Genomic DNA, 14,019 nt, shown 5'->3' with positions numbered 1-14,019 from the left:
ACATATATTGTTCACATTGTTTACATATTGTAATTGGATAACGATCAGGAGTTTGACCAGTGTGGACCTTTTTTTAATGAATATTTGTATTAATTGAAGATTGGAATAAAAAAGTTAATAAATTTAATAAATTTGACTAACAATGTTGATGTTTGAGAAATATACTTACATGCTTTTCCTTTTAGTTGCCTTTCATCAAATACTTGAAGGAATGTTTTTCTTTTGCAATATAGGGAGTTGAGGATGCATTTTACACACTGGTACGAGAGATTCGGCAGTACAGAATGATAAAACTCAACAGTCAAGATGATAGAAACCAAGGCTGCTTGGGCTTAAAATGCATAATTATGTAATTAGGTAAGCAATATTTGTCATTCTTTAGCTTAAGAATTTTGTTCTAAAAACACCCTTCCTTCGGCCAGGACAACAAAGAACTACCCATGTTGGGCAACCTTTTCTACAGACCCGTCAAGAGATATTCACCAACCAAAGGCAATTTGATTCGTAGGTAAAGGAGTTATATTACAATGCTGTCAGTCTTAGAGGTTGTACAGACAATAGTAAGTTGACTGAGGGCACGGATTGAGCTTGAAACTCATGCAAGTAAAGGACAGCTTTAAATGTTCACCTTAGCATGCATTTCTAAAATAGTTTGGCTAACTGCTTTTGTAGTTTACCAGGTAGACCATTTGCCAGGTCAGGCAGCATTTGCAGTGAGAGAAACGGGTAACGTTTCAGAGTGATGAACTTTCTTCCGAACTGAGGAGATGTTAGATTAATGGTTCTTAAGTGAGTGCAGAGCGAAGGAAAAGGATGGTGGAGAAAGAACAAAAGGGAGGGATACTTGGTGTATATAGGCATCCACAGAAAGGCATCATGCATTGTGACTCTTGTTACATTGTATTTACAGCACAGGAATAGCTCATTCGGCCATGCTGGTGTTTATGCTCCACATGAGCTCCCTCCTGCACTTCTTTGTCTAACTCCAGCAATGTATCCTTCATGCTTACCTAGCTTCCCCTTAACTGCATCTATGGTGATTGCCTCAAGTACTGTTTGTGGTAGCAGGTTCCATGCTCTAACTATTCCCTGGGTAACAGGTTTCTCCTGAATTTCATGTTGGATTTATTAGTAACTATCTTATTTATGTAGTAGAGTTCTGATATCTGCACAAGTGGAAACATCTCTCTTTACCCTATGAACAGCCTCTATAAGGTCACCCCTCGGGCTTCTCTTTTCTAGAAAAAAGATCCCCAGCCTGTTCAATATTTTCTGAGGGGGTATAACATTTCAGTTCTGGCATCATTGCATTAAATCTTTTCCTGGAGACTAGAACTGTTCACAGTATTCTCAAAGTGTGGTCTAACCAATGTTCCAGCCTAACTTCTCCAGTTTTCAATATTCTCCCTGTAGTAATAACACCCAGTGCATTGTTTGCCTTTATTACTTAACAATTTAAGAAGTAGGAGTGGGAGTAGGCCTTTCGGCTCCCCTGAGCCTGCCCAGCCATTCAGTAAGATCATGGATGATTTGATTGTGGCCTGAACACCACTTTCTTGCCTGGCTCCCTTGCCAACTAAAAATCTGTCTAACTCAGCCTTGAAGATATTCAATTACCCAACCTCCATTACTTACTGGGGAAGAGAATTCCAAGCACTCATTACTTTCAGAGAAGAAATTCCTTCTCATCTCTGCCTTAAATGGCACATCCCTTATTTTAAAACTGTCCCCCCGAATTTAGATTCCCCAACAAGAAAAAACATCTCTCAGCATCTGCTCTGTCAAGTCCCCACAGGATTTTATATGTTTCAATAAGATCGCCTCTCATTCTTCTAAGCTCCAGTGGGTAAAAGCTCAACTTGCTCAACCTTTCCTCATTAGATTGATTCCTGGGATGAAGGAGTTGTCTTGTGAACTTTCTTTGAACTGCTTCCAATGCAAGTATGCCCCTCCTTAAGAAAGGTGACCTAAACTGTACACAGTACTCTAGGTGTGGTCTCACCAATGCCCTGTACAGTTGTAGCAAGACTTTCCTACTTTTGTTTCCGTCCTCCTTTCAACAAAGACCAACATTCCATTTGCCTCCCTAATTACTTGTTGTACCTGCATGCTGACTTTTTGTGATTCATGTACAAGGACACCCAAGATCCCTCTGTACTGCAGCATGAAGTCTCTCCACTTAAATAATAATCTGCTTTTCTATTCTTCCTGCCAAAGTGGACCTCACGTTATACTCCATCTGTCAAATCTTTGTTCACTCGCGCTAAATCCCTTTGCAGACTCTTTGTATTTCTTCTCAACTTGCTTTCCCACCTGTCTTTGTAATGCAGCAAATTTGGAGACAATACAGTCGGTCCCTTCATCCAAGTCATTAATATAGATCGGAAATAGTTGAGGATCCATAACTGTGGCACTCCACTAGATACAGTTTGCCATCCTGAAAATGACCCATTGATGCTGACTCTCTCTCCTGTTCATTAGTCAATCGTTTTTCCATGCTCATATATATCACCCCAAACACCATAAGCTCTTACCTTGTGTAGTAACCTTTTATGTGGCACCTTATTGAATGCTTTTTGGAAATCCAAATGCACTCTTCTAGTTCCCCTTTATCCACTCTGCTTGTTACTTCCTCAAAGAACTCTAATAAATTGTCAAACACAATTTCCCTTTCACTAAAGCATGTTGCCACTGCCTGATAGTATTATGATTTTCCATATGCCCTGCTACTACCTCTTTAATAATGGATTCTAGTGTTTTCCCAAAGACAGACATTAGGCTAAGTTTCCTCATTTCTGTTTCCCTCCTTTCTTGAATTACATTTGTGCTTTTTCAATATCCTAGGACCTTTCCAGAATCTAGGGAATTTTGAAAGATTACAACCAAGGCATCCGTCATCTCTGCAGCTACTTAAGAGCCAAGGATGCAGGTCATCAGGTCCAGGGGACTCATGAGCCTTAAATTTTATTAATTTTCCTATTACTTTTTCTGTAATAATAGTGATTGTTTTAAGTTGCTTCCTCTCATTTGTTTCTTGATTTTCTACTATTCTTGAAATGCTCTGAGTCTTCTGCTGTGAAGACAGATACAAAATACTTGTTGAAAGTCTCTGCCGTTTCCATATTTCCCATTATTAATTCTCCAGTCTCAACCTCTAAGGGACCAATACTCTCTGTTCCTACTCTTATCCTTTTTAGATACTTGTAAAAGCTTTTACTGTCTATGTATTTTGCCAGTTTTCCCTCATACTTCAATTTCTCCCTCTTTATTTTTTAGTCATGCTTTGCCAGTTACTGAAGCTTGCCTAATCTGACCTACCACTAAGCTTTGCAGCATTTGGAGTCTGTCTTTTTCAATGGAATGTTTCTTTGTTGACAGTTATGAAATATCTCCTTAAATGTTTGCCGCTGCTTCTCTACTGTCTTTCCTTTTAACTTATTTATCCCCAGCCCCCTTTAGCCGACACTGACTTCATACCCTTGTAATTGCCTTTATTTAAGTTTCAGACACTAGTAATGGACCCATGTTTCTTACTGTCAAAAGGAGCATAAAATTCTATCATGTTATATGGGCCTTACATAGTGAATCCTTTACTAAGAGGCCTTTAATCCTGTCTCATTACACATTACCAAGTCAAAAATAGCCTGTTCCCTGGTAGGTTCCAAAGTAATTCGTTCTTAAAAAACACCGCCTGCTGCACTCTACGAACGCATCCTCCAGGCTACCTTTTGACAATTTGATTGTTCAATCGATGTGAAGATTAAAGTCACCCATGATTATTGGAGCACCTTACTTACAAACCCCCATCATTTCTTGATGTATACTCTGTCCTACTATATAGCTGCTGCTAGGGGGCCTATGAACTTTGGGAAGCAGACAAGAAAAGCAGCATATTATTTAAATGGAAAGCAATCACACAATTCTGAGGTACACAGGGGCCTGGGTGTCCTTGTACATAACTGCAAAAAGTACAGCAAGTGATTAGGAAGGCAAATGGTATGTTGTTTAATGCAAAGGGAATAGAATATAAAAGCAGGGAAGTTTTACAAAATTGCACAGTACATTGATTAAACCACTTCTAGAGTACTGTGTAGAGTTTTGATCTCCTTTTTTATGAAAGGATATATTGCATTAGAAGCAGTGCAAAGAAGATTCACTTAAGGAGTTGTCTTGTCAGGAAAGTTTGGATAAGTTGGGCCTGTATCCATTGGAGTTTAGAACAATGAGAGGTGATCTTGTTGAAGCATATAAGGTCCTGAGAGGACTTGATAGGGCGGATGCTGAAAGGATATTTCTTCTTATGGGAGAGCATAGAACTAGGGGGCAGGATTTCAAAATAAGTGGTCTTCCGTTAAAGACTCAAATGAGGAGGAATTTTTTTGAGTGCCGTTATTCTGTGAAACTCTTTCCCAGAGAACAGTTAAGGCAGGGTCATTGAATATTTTTAAGGCTGTGTTAGATAGGTTCTCCATTGACAAGGGAGTCAGAGAATATAGGGGATGGACAGGAAAGTAGAGGCCACAATCAGATCAGCTTATCAAATGGTGGAGCAGGCTCGAAGGGCCAAATCACCTACTCCTAAATTGTATGTATGCATGTATGTAAACTACCCTCATCAGTTACTACTTTACTTTGCTATTTCTTACCTCCACCCAAACTGATTCTATATCCCGAACTTCTGAACCAAGATCATTTCTCACTATTATATTGATCTCATCCTTTATTAACAGCTACCCCACATCCTTTTCCTTTCCTCCAGTATTCTGAAATGTCAAATACCCTTGAATATTCAGGCCCCAACCTTAGTCACCTTGCAACCATGTTTCTGTAATGATTATCATATCATATACTCATTTTATTTCTATTTGTACCATCAATTCATCCATCTTGTTATGAATGCCGTGAGCATTCAGATGAAGAGCCTTGAATTCTGTCATTACCATTTTTCCCTAATCTGACCTTGTTTGCTGATCCACTCTTAAGCCTGTACACTCTGTCCCTTCTTGTCACGCTCTGATTGTTATTACCTGTATCATTATCCTGCGCTATCGCCTTGTCCTTTCTCAAATCAATTTTCAAATATCTCATGTGAACTTTTCACCCCACCCCACCTTACTATTTAATGTAAAGCCCTCTCTATAGCTCTAGTCCCAGTGAAGTTCAGGTGAAGGTCATAGCAGCGGTGCAGCTCTCATTTTCCCCAATGCTGGTGCCAGTGCTCCATGAATTGAAACCCATTTCTTCTACTCCAATACTGTCAATCTTATTTACCCAATACCAATTTGCTGATGACCTAATTATTTTGTTGCTTTGTGATTTGTGTAAGTGCATCCCCAGACCCCTATGCTGATCTATTCCATTTGACACATTTTCTAGGGAGTATGTGGCTGCCATATTCTTTCTATCAAAATCAATTCATACTTATTATATAGAGGTTAATTTACCAATTACAGGTCCATTCTGCAAGTTTATTAAATGTCTACCTGAATTTTGTATAAGTCCTTCTCTGTATTAATCATACCCCAAGTTGGTGTCATTTGCGAACTTTGAAATTGTACTCCGATTCCTGAGTCCAAATCATTTGTGTAAATTGTGAACAGTAGTGATCCCAGCACCAACCCTTGTGAAACATGTATGACATCTTAAGAGTTTAGATTCTCTTACCTTTCCTACCACCAATGTTAAGCTAACTGGTCTGTAGTTCCCCTGACTTGTTCTGTCTCCTTTTTTAAATAGGGGAATCCCATTTGCTTAAGTATATTTTCAATATTGAAGTTAATGATCATTGTACAGTTTATTATTTTTAGTGCACTGTAACAGCATTAAATCTGGTAAATATCTCACCAGGTGAATTGCAGTTAAAAAAAATTGCTGAATTGAAGTTTGAATTCCTAGCTGTTGGGCCCATTTTGAAAGCAAGCAGTGAGCAGAGGCTATTTGAATTCGTGATTGGGTTTTTACTGACTATAGTTGTTTGGGGCGCCCTTTCAGTGTGACTGGGTTCGGCTGAATTCAGTCACATTACTTTAGGGAGGCGCTGGATACAGGCCACAAGCCACCTTATGAAGGAAAAAGGAAATCAAAGTGAGTCTGTAAGATATGGTGGAGCAAAGTCCTGTGGGCTTGTCATGAATCTGAGAGAAAATGGAAAGGCTCATACCCTTAAATTGTTTTTGTTGTTATGTCTGCATGAAGGTGCAGAATGTCGATTGGACTGGAAATACTTGTCAACAATATGTAAGCAAGACATGTGGGACCTTCAGGACACTTTGCATGTCTTGGTGACCGTGTTTGAGAAGTGTCTCCAGCTGCTCAAGTTCAGGATTTCCGAGCTTGACAGCCAGCTGGTGTCAGTGCAGAGCATAAGGGAGGATGAGTGTTTCCTGTAGCATTGGGGAGGATGAGAATTTCCTGGATCGTATGTTCCAGGTGATAGTCACCCCACAAGCAGTGAGAGGTCAGTATTCTAGGTGGATGGCCATCCAGAAGAGTAGGAAGATGCAGGTAGTGCAGGAATCTTTAGGGTTGTGCCACTCTGAAATAGGTACTCTGCATTAGAGATTGCTGGGAGCAATGAAACCTTGAAGTAGTGCAGCCCAGACCATGGAACCAATGGACAAGGGACTGTACAGGAGAGAACAGCAAAGCATAGAAATGCATTTGTTATAAGAAATTCCATAGAGGGACAGACAGGCATTTCTGTAACCGTCATCGTGAGTCCCACATGCTGTGTTGCTTTTCTGGTGCCGAGGTAAAGGAGAGGTTTGAATTAATTAAGGACGGCCGGAACAGATTTGTAAAAGACAGACTATGCTTGATCTAATTTTTGATAAAGTAACAGTTGAAGGGAATGCCATAAATGTTGTCTCTATGGATTTTAAGACAGTTTGACAAGGTACTGCATAAAAGGCTAGTTAATAAAATTTGAGGCTTGTGGAATAGGAGGGCCAGTGGGCAATTTGATGAAAAATTGGCTTAAGGACAGAAAGCAATGAGTTGTGGTAGATGATTGTTTTTTGGACTGCAAGGTGCTCGACAGTGGTGCTCCCCAAGGTTAGTGCTCCGACCACTTTTTTTTTTGCTATATATAAATGACTTGAATCTTGGAATACAGAGCAAAATTTGCTGAAGATACCAAATTTGGAAGAGTGGCAAACAATGAGGGTGATGCAAATTGCCTGCAACAGAATATGGGTAGCTAGCAGAATGCGCATACAAGTGGCAGATGAAATTTAATAGGGAGAAGTGTGACAGAAAAGTGATGCATTTTGACAGAGGTTTGGAAAAAGGCAACATAGATTTCATGGCACAATTCTTAAGAATAAAATGTGCAGAAACAGAAGGACCTGTGGGTGCTTGGGCTTCAGTCTTTGCGGGTGATAGAACATGGTGAAACAGTAGTCAGCATGTGGGATCCCAGACTTCATAAATATAGGCATTGAGTACAAAAGCAGGGAAGTTGTGCTGAATCTATGTAAAGCTCTGGTTAGGCCCTAACTAAAGTATTGCATCTAATTCTGGTCATCACACTTTAGGAAAGATTTTAAGGTCCTTGAGAGGGTGCAGAGGCAATTTGCCAGCATGGTTCCAGGGTTGAGGGCTTTTGTTACAAGGTTAGATTTGGTTGGGGTTCTCCTTGGAGCAAAGGAGATTGAGGGGAGATTTGAGAGAGGTGTACAAGATTATTAAAGGTGTAGATAAGATTAACAAGGAAAAACTCTTCGCGTTGGCTGATTGTACAAGGGCTAGGGGCACATTTAAGATTTTGGCCAAGAGGTGCAGGGGGAACATGACAAAGAACTTTTTTTGCACGTTGAATGGTAATGACCCGGAACTGGGGATGGTCGATGTGGAAACAACAATTTCAAAAGGAAATTGGATGGGTACTTGAAGGAAATAAATTTGCAGGGCTACAGGGACGGAGCAGGGGAGTGAGGTTGACTGGATTGCTCCATGAGGAACTGGCATGGACTCAATGGGCTGAATGCCGCCCCCCCCCCCCCCCCCTTTCAATGTGTCTTATGACAGCAAAATTGAAGAGGTGTTAAACTGCAATCAGCTTATTGTAATGTATGGATCACTGTTTAAAATGCATCTTTTGTTATTTCTTGCAGGATATATTGGACACCTTCTTCCACATAGCAGTCTGTGAAAAATACGCAAACAAAATCTGAGCAAAGATGGGAAAATAAAGATTAAATGTCCTTCAGTGTGAAATTGCAGACCACACCTGCCCCTTTTCTCTTTTTATAAAAATGTGTTGAGATGTAGAATAGGTTTACTAGGTACAGATGCACTTGCTCATTCTCTTTCTGTACATTACACTAAATTTACTAGATTTCATTTTTGTAGTACACTAACCAAATTATGTTGGGGGTAACGATCAGACGGTAGTACGTACTAGTCTGATAAAACTTTTTTTTAAAATATAAAGTGCCTGTTTACTGCAACAACAAACATTTTAGTTGCTTTGAACCTTTGAGCTAACTTGAACTGCCTACTTCTGCCAAACAGATTTCAAATGTGTAAACAATTTTTAAAAATTCTTTTATTTAGCCTGGAAACTTAAGAGTATTGTAGGCACCTCGAGATCTGCATGGCAATTCATAGTGACAATTCATGTGGGCATTCACACCAAGCATTAAGAAGGGATACCAAATTAGTGAAAGAATGCAGCTGTGAAACCAGCAAGTGCAATCTTGTCAAAATGTAGCCACGGTTACCTGCTGCAGCAGATCAGTGGATAGCTGACACATCAACCTGTGCTGGGAAGTTACAAAGTGTTTGCACCATGCCCAATATGAAGGGCATGTTCTTAATGCGTTACCTCCCTTGCTAAATTAGATAGTGTTTCTACAGAGTTTCTGTTCTTGTAAACTTTCCTGTTGTCAATGAGCAATGAGTGTCACCTATTGGGCAAATAACAGTGGACACATTTTTATTCATTCGGAATAAATAAGAAACTTAGCAGTCTCTCAATCAGTGCAGCATGGTTCTTGAGTTGTTTTAGGATATGTGTTTTAAAAAGAAAACAATCTGATCACTGTTGTAGAGTATCTTTGTGACTGGTTCCTAACTGTAGTGACTGTGGCCAGCCCTTAGCTCAAATAAGTTCGGTATACAGTTTTAATGCCCATTTTCACTACAAGGCATTAGGCTAAAATTGCTTATGAACATTAATAGGCAAGGAAGGAGGGGGACCTATGTGCTTTATCTTCCCTTGTGCCTTACCTGATCTGGGAGTGGTGGTTTTCAGTTTACAGTGAAGCAATTCCTTACATTGCCAAGCAGAAGAACATGGGACATTTTGGGCATGTAGAATACTGTTCTGGTGGTATGGTTTGATGTCCGTTGTACAGCAACTGAAAACCTTAAAACAGACTTAGCGGAAGCACTAGTCAATCACTATCCTTATGCAGAAGCATTACAGCAACTTTTTTTAAAGAATGAGTCTTGGGAGGAAGGATCCTCAATGCTATTTTTAAAAGTAAACAGTGAACCATATTTTAGATTTAGCACATTTCCTGAACTCTGCTTTGCAGTCAAAAAATCAATATTTAAAATAGTTTTTGGTTGGAAACTCTTTGCTTAATTGAAAATCCGATTTAGCAGTTGACAGAGTTTATATCTTTTAATAAACCATTATATGATGGTTTGGGGATGATGTTGCAAATTAGATAAATCAGCAATTTTTAAAACTAACTGACTAACTCCATAACAGCTCAAACTGCTGCGTGAGGTCAGATCAAATCGACCCTCCCAAGAAGCTGATAGCAATGAGCAAACCCCAAACTAATATAATGTGCAATGACGAGCATAAGACGTGCCAATAGAACATATTTTCTAATATCCTTGGGCTTACTGTTCTGTCATACTGTGCAGTCTTCACTGCACTTGCAGCCTATAATACATTTGCCACATTTAAAATGATTAACCTTTCATTTTTAAAAATAAAAATTTTAAGTCATTCATGACATTGTGATGTTTTGTTTATAGCCTGTTCTGTTTCTTTAGTGTAGTGTCCATGTTACCAGCTCATGTCAGCACAACTCGGTGTGGCAGGTGTTTTTTGGGGGCAGCAAGACCTACAGAAGGGTTATGCTGTTCAGCTTTTGGAAACTCCAGGAATTGGGAAGTTTTTCAGTATTGAGCTCATTTGCCCCTAAATACTTCGTAACTTGCAGCAAAGGAATGGGAGTCAACTATTCTACACCTCAAGCCTGTTCTGCCAGTCGATTAGATCATGACTGATCTGGCATATTTTGGTAATTAGATATTGGCAAATTGAACCTGACATTCTTGCATATATTGATAACCACTGTTAGCCTTTCACCTGAAAAAGACTTCACTCAGATTTTGTTTTGCTGAGGTGTGATTGCATGTTGATCACACCTTGACCTGGGACTTAAAAAGTTTTTCTTTGTTTCATATAACTTCTCCACATGATACAAGGTCTTAACATAGGCTTAAGAAGAGAATGTTTGATTTACTGAAAGTTCTAGCTGTGTTTCTGCTGATTTGGAGTTTAAATTTGATCACTACTTTCCATCCATTTATACTTTAAATGTGGCACCTCCAAGATATATGTGTGCAGTATTAATTTGCTCTACAATCTGACCACTACCACCTCCATGAACTCTGGCCCCAGCCTGTGCCCTCTTCCAGGATATTCAGGAATTCGGTGAACTGTTCCACATGATGCTCATCACTATAGTTTTCTGTTAACAGATTGGGCATTTTTTCCAACTGCTTTTTTCCTCCTTTCCTCTGAAAGCCCAGCTTTAGTAGGATGACTTTCCTAGCCCAAAGATCTGTTAAGTTGAAGAGCGCAGCCTCCTCAGTTGTACATTACAGATTGAGAGAGCACGGGAGTTGGAAGCAGTAAACACAAGATGTGTGGCCAGTGTCAAAATCATTGTTAATAGGTTGACTAAACAGTTTGCAAGCTCAATGGATCAGAAGTTCCAGACTAGTTTTGCTTCTCTACTGTTATTGCATGGCAGGCATGAATTATTCCCACCCAGTGTCACTGGTAGACTCTAGCAGAATCGAGATGCCGAAGTACTGAAACAACTGTATGTCTGCTCAAGACCTCCTACAGTCAGGTTCAAAGTTGTATGTTCCATAAAGTCCTACAAATAGTAGTGCTCATAAAGTGCTATATGTGATGTAACCCTCTCCACCAGGACACTAGTGAATCAGACGTTACCTTTTTAAACTCCATAGGTTTACTTGAAAGTTATGCTGAACTTTTCACTGTGTAAACGTATTGGTAATATATGCAGTTGTGAGAATGATTCTATTTAATGTTGACATGCGTTTCCAGCTTTCAGTTGTCCAAATCGATCTGTTGAGGCAGCTGACATGTTCTGATGTAATTAAGGTATTAGCGTATGTACAATGGCAGGGGTTTTTTGCATTTATCAAAGCATTCACTATGGTTTTAGACTGATGTATAACCATTGATTACAATTGTATTAAGATTCTGAGAGACAGCATCTTTTTTGCATCTCAGTTTTCAGGAGTTGAGACTTAACGTTTTCAGTGTTGAATGCTCTTTGCAGATGCAAGCAATGTTTTCTGTCCCTTGCATGGTCGAATTTCTGACAAACCTATCTCTTTGTATATTCAAAGTTCATATAACAAATGTTATGTATTAAAAATGTACGGTAAATTAGTATCATTGAAAAGTTGTATGTTTTACCCTGTTTTGATATTGTATTTGCAATCATTGTTCAATACTGCCAGAGTTGTGCTATTCTCTTGATTCCTTTTTGGGCTTAAGATTTGAATATTTTTTGATAATCTAGCGATGTTTGTACTAGGCAATTTGATGCCATTATTTTGTCATGTTAATGTATTAATTTTTTAGGTAAAATAGGATCTGTTTGAAACCACCCCTCCCTCCCCCACCCCCAAAAAAGCTGCTGTCTCCCTCAGACTAATACATAGTGGAATGGAACTTTTCTCAGTTCTGATGAGCATGTCCAGAAGGCTCAGTTTATCATAGGATTTTCTCTGTGGGGGAATACATTTCTGTGATGCACTGCACCAAATGAGCATGCTCAATGTATTGAAGAAATTCAGGTAAACGCTAGTATAATGAATTGAATGATGAAAACAGACTGTAACATAAAATTTTTCTGTGGTTTTTGCAGAAAGGCATTGCTGATTTGGGAACACTCAAATTGCACATATTGTAACTTTTAAAAAAATCTTTGAATTATGAACCTGTGAGGTTGTGGAGTGCATAATGTAATTCTGGAGACGTGTATTGCTTGAATCTAACACACTTTCCAAATGCATTTGGAGTATAACTTGCAAACAGACCAAACTCTTAACCTGTACTGCAGATTTATGTTCTGATATACGTAGTAGTTAGTGTACCATTTTCCTGTATTAACAAACCAATACTAAAAGGAGAGCATTGTGTAATGTTTGGATACATATAACATGCAGGTTAATAAGACTCTTCTTGTTTTGTAAAACCGTGAACTAATATTGCACTGATTATTTCTTCTCCTGTAGGAGTTAACCTAAAACAGCAATGACTGTGGTCATTTAGGCTGGACAAAGTTAATTGACCTTTTATTAATTTTCTTAGTGTCCACTGCATGTATGCCATTAAAATCTGGATTGTATTAAGCTAGCATATTGCTTATAACCCAGATCGTACACTCATTATATTGGAGTCAGAGGTATTTAATTTGTCTTTATAATAACTGCACAGATAGTGCACTAGATTTTGACATTTCCTTCTCCGCCCACCCCCACACCATGCAAAAAAACTTCGACAGTAATTGAGAGTTGGAGTTTCTGATAAACCGGGCCAAATTGAAATGTTTCCCGATTTTGTTGTTGTTTCACACATCGTGGTTTTTAAAACTTGGCAATATTCTGAGCAATGAAAGGAAATATTTGAGTGTTCCCTCAATTATGTACATACTGCGATTTCTTCCTTTTTGGTAACTCCAAAGTGTGTCTTGTTAATTCAAGTGCTGGTTTGCATTTATGATTGTGAAAATGGCTGGCTGAAAGTATATTTTTGCATGATACAACTGCTTTTTTTCCCTATGGAGACATTGACCTTTTTTGTAAATAAGATTGTCTTTTAAACTGGGAAACTTTCTATGGATGAAAGGAATTTCTTTGACTGAGCTCTGGGACAAAAGGAAAAGAAAATATACAAAGCACTGGTGACCTTTGATTTCCACGGTCATGTTTGTCCTGCATGCAGGAACATTCACCATGAGCCATTTTGTGTATTCAATGCAGTGAGACAATAAAAAAGAACTTATTCTGTAGATTTCAGTCGTCTGGGTTTTTGCCATTATATGTTGATTTATTTCAGTTATGGCAAAGAGAAACCAGATTATAAAAAGGCAACATACTTTGTAAATTCCTGACAATTTCTCCACTTGTAATTTGTTTTCAACTTACTGAATCATTCCTAGTTATGCAACTCCATTTACTTGCTTCTCTTCTAGGACTACTAACTTTACTCAGACACACATCTAATTGGGAGCGGGGAGATGGGTATTCATAGCTTAAGTTGTTGAGTTAGCCAGTGCTACCAGTTGGTAGCACTTTTGCCTCTGAGTCAGAAGGTTGTGGGTTCAAGTCCCACTCCAGGACTGCTCCAAAGCTGACACTAGTGCAGTATTGAGGATGTGCTGCAATGTTGGAGATGCTGCCTTAAAGATGAGATGTTAATCTGGGATCTTGTCTGCCCCCTCATTTGGGCATAAAAGATCCTGGCACTATTTTGAAGAAGAGCCAGTGAGCAGTTGGCCCCAGTATCCGCACCAATATTTATCTGTCAATCAACATCACAAAAGCAGGTTATCTGTCATCATCACATTGCTATTGTGGGAACTGGCTGCTACGTTTCTTACTCTAATAAGTGACTATATTTCAAAAGTACCCCATTGGTCGTAAAGCATTTTGGGACAAAAGGTGCTATAGAAATGCAAGTCTGTAATTTTTATTTTCAGGTTTTCTGATAATTCATTATAAACC

The 14,019-nt window shown here is 39.0% G+C and overlaps 1 protein-coding gene across 4 annotated transcripts in view; it reads left to right on the top strand.

Annotated features, from left to right (window-relative positions):
- nras (NRAS proto-oncogene, GTPase) overlaps positions 1 to 13,304 on the top strand; it is a 55,784-nt gene extending 42,480 nt beyond the window's left edge. For all 4 annotated transcript variants that reach the window (XM_041194962.1, XM_041194961.1, XM_041194963.1 and 1 more), the window contains exons 5-6: positions 234 to 357; positions 8,115 to 13,304. In XM_041194962.1, the coding sequence (XP_041050896.1) occupies positions 234 to 353 (120 nt within the window). In that variant the 3' untranslated portion in view covers positions 354 to 357; positions 8,115 to 13,304. The remainder of the gene's footprint in view (positions 1 to 233; positions 358 to 8,114) is intronic.
- Positions 13,305 to 14,019: the final 715 nt, after the last annotated feature.

This window comes from Carcharodon carcharias, chromosome 9, assembly GCF_017639515.1.
Source record: "Carcharodon carcharias isolate sCarCar2 chromosome 9, sCarCar2.pri, whole genome shotgun sequence".
In the NCBI taxonomy this organism is placed as follows: domain Eukaryota; kingdom Metazoa; phylum Chordata; class Chondrichthyes; order Lamniformes; family Lamnidae; genus Carcharodon; species Carcharodon carcharias.
Note: the sequence above shows the minus strand (reverse complement) of the source record. Positions and strands in the feature narration are given on the sequence as shown.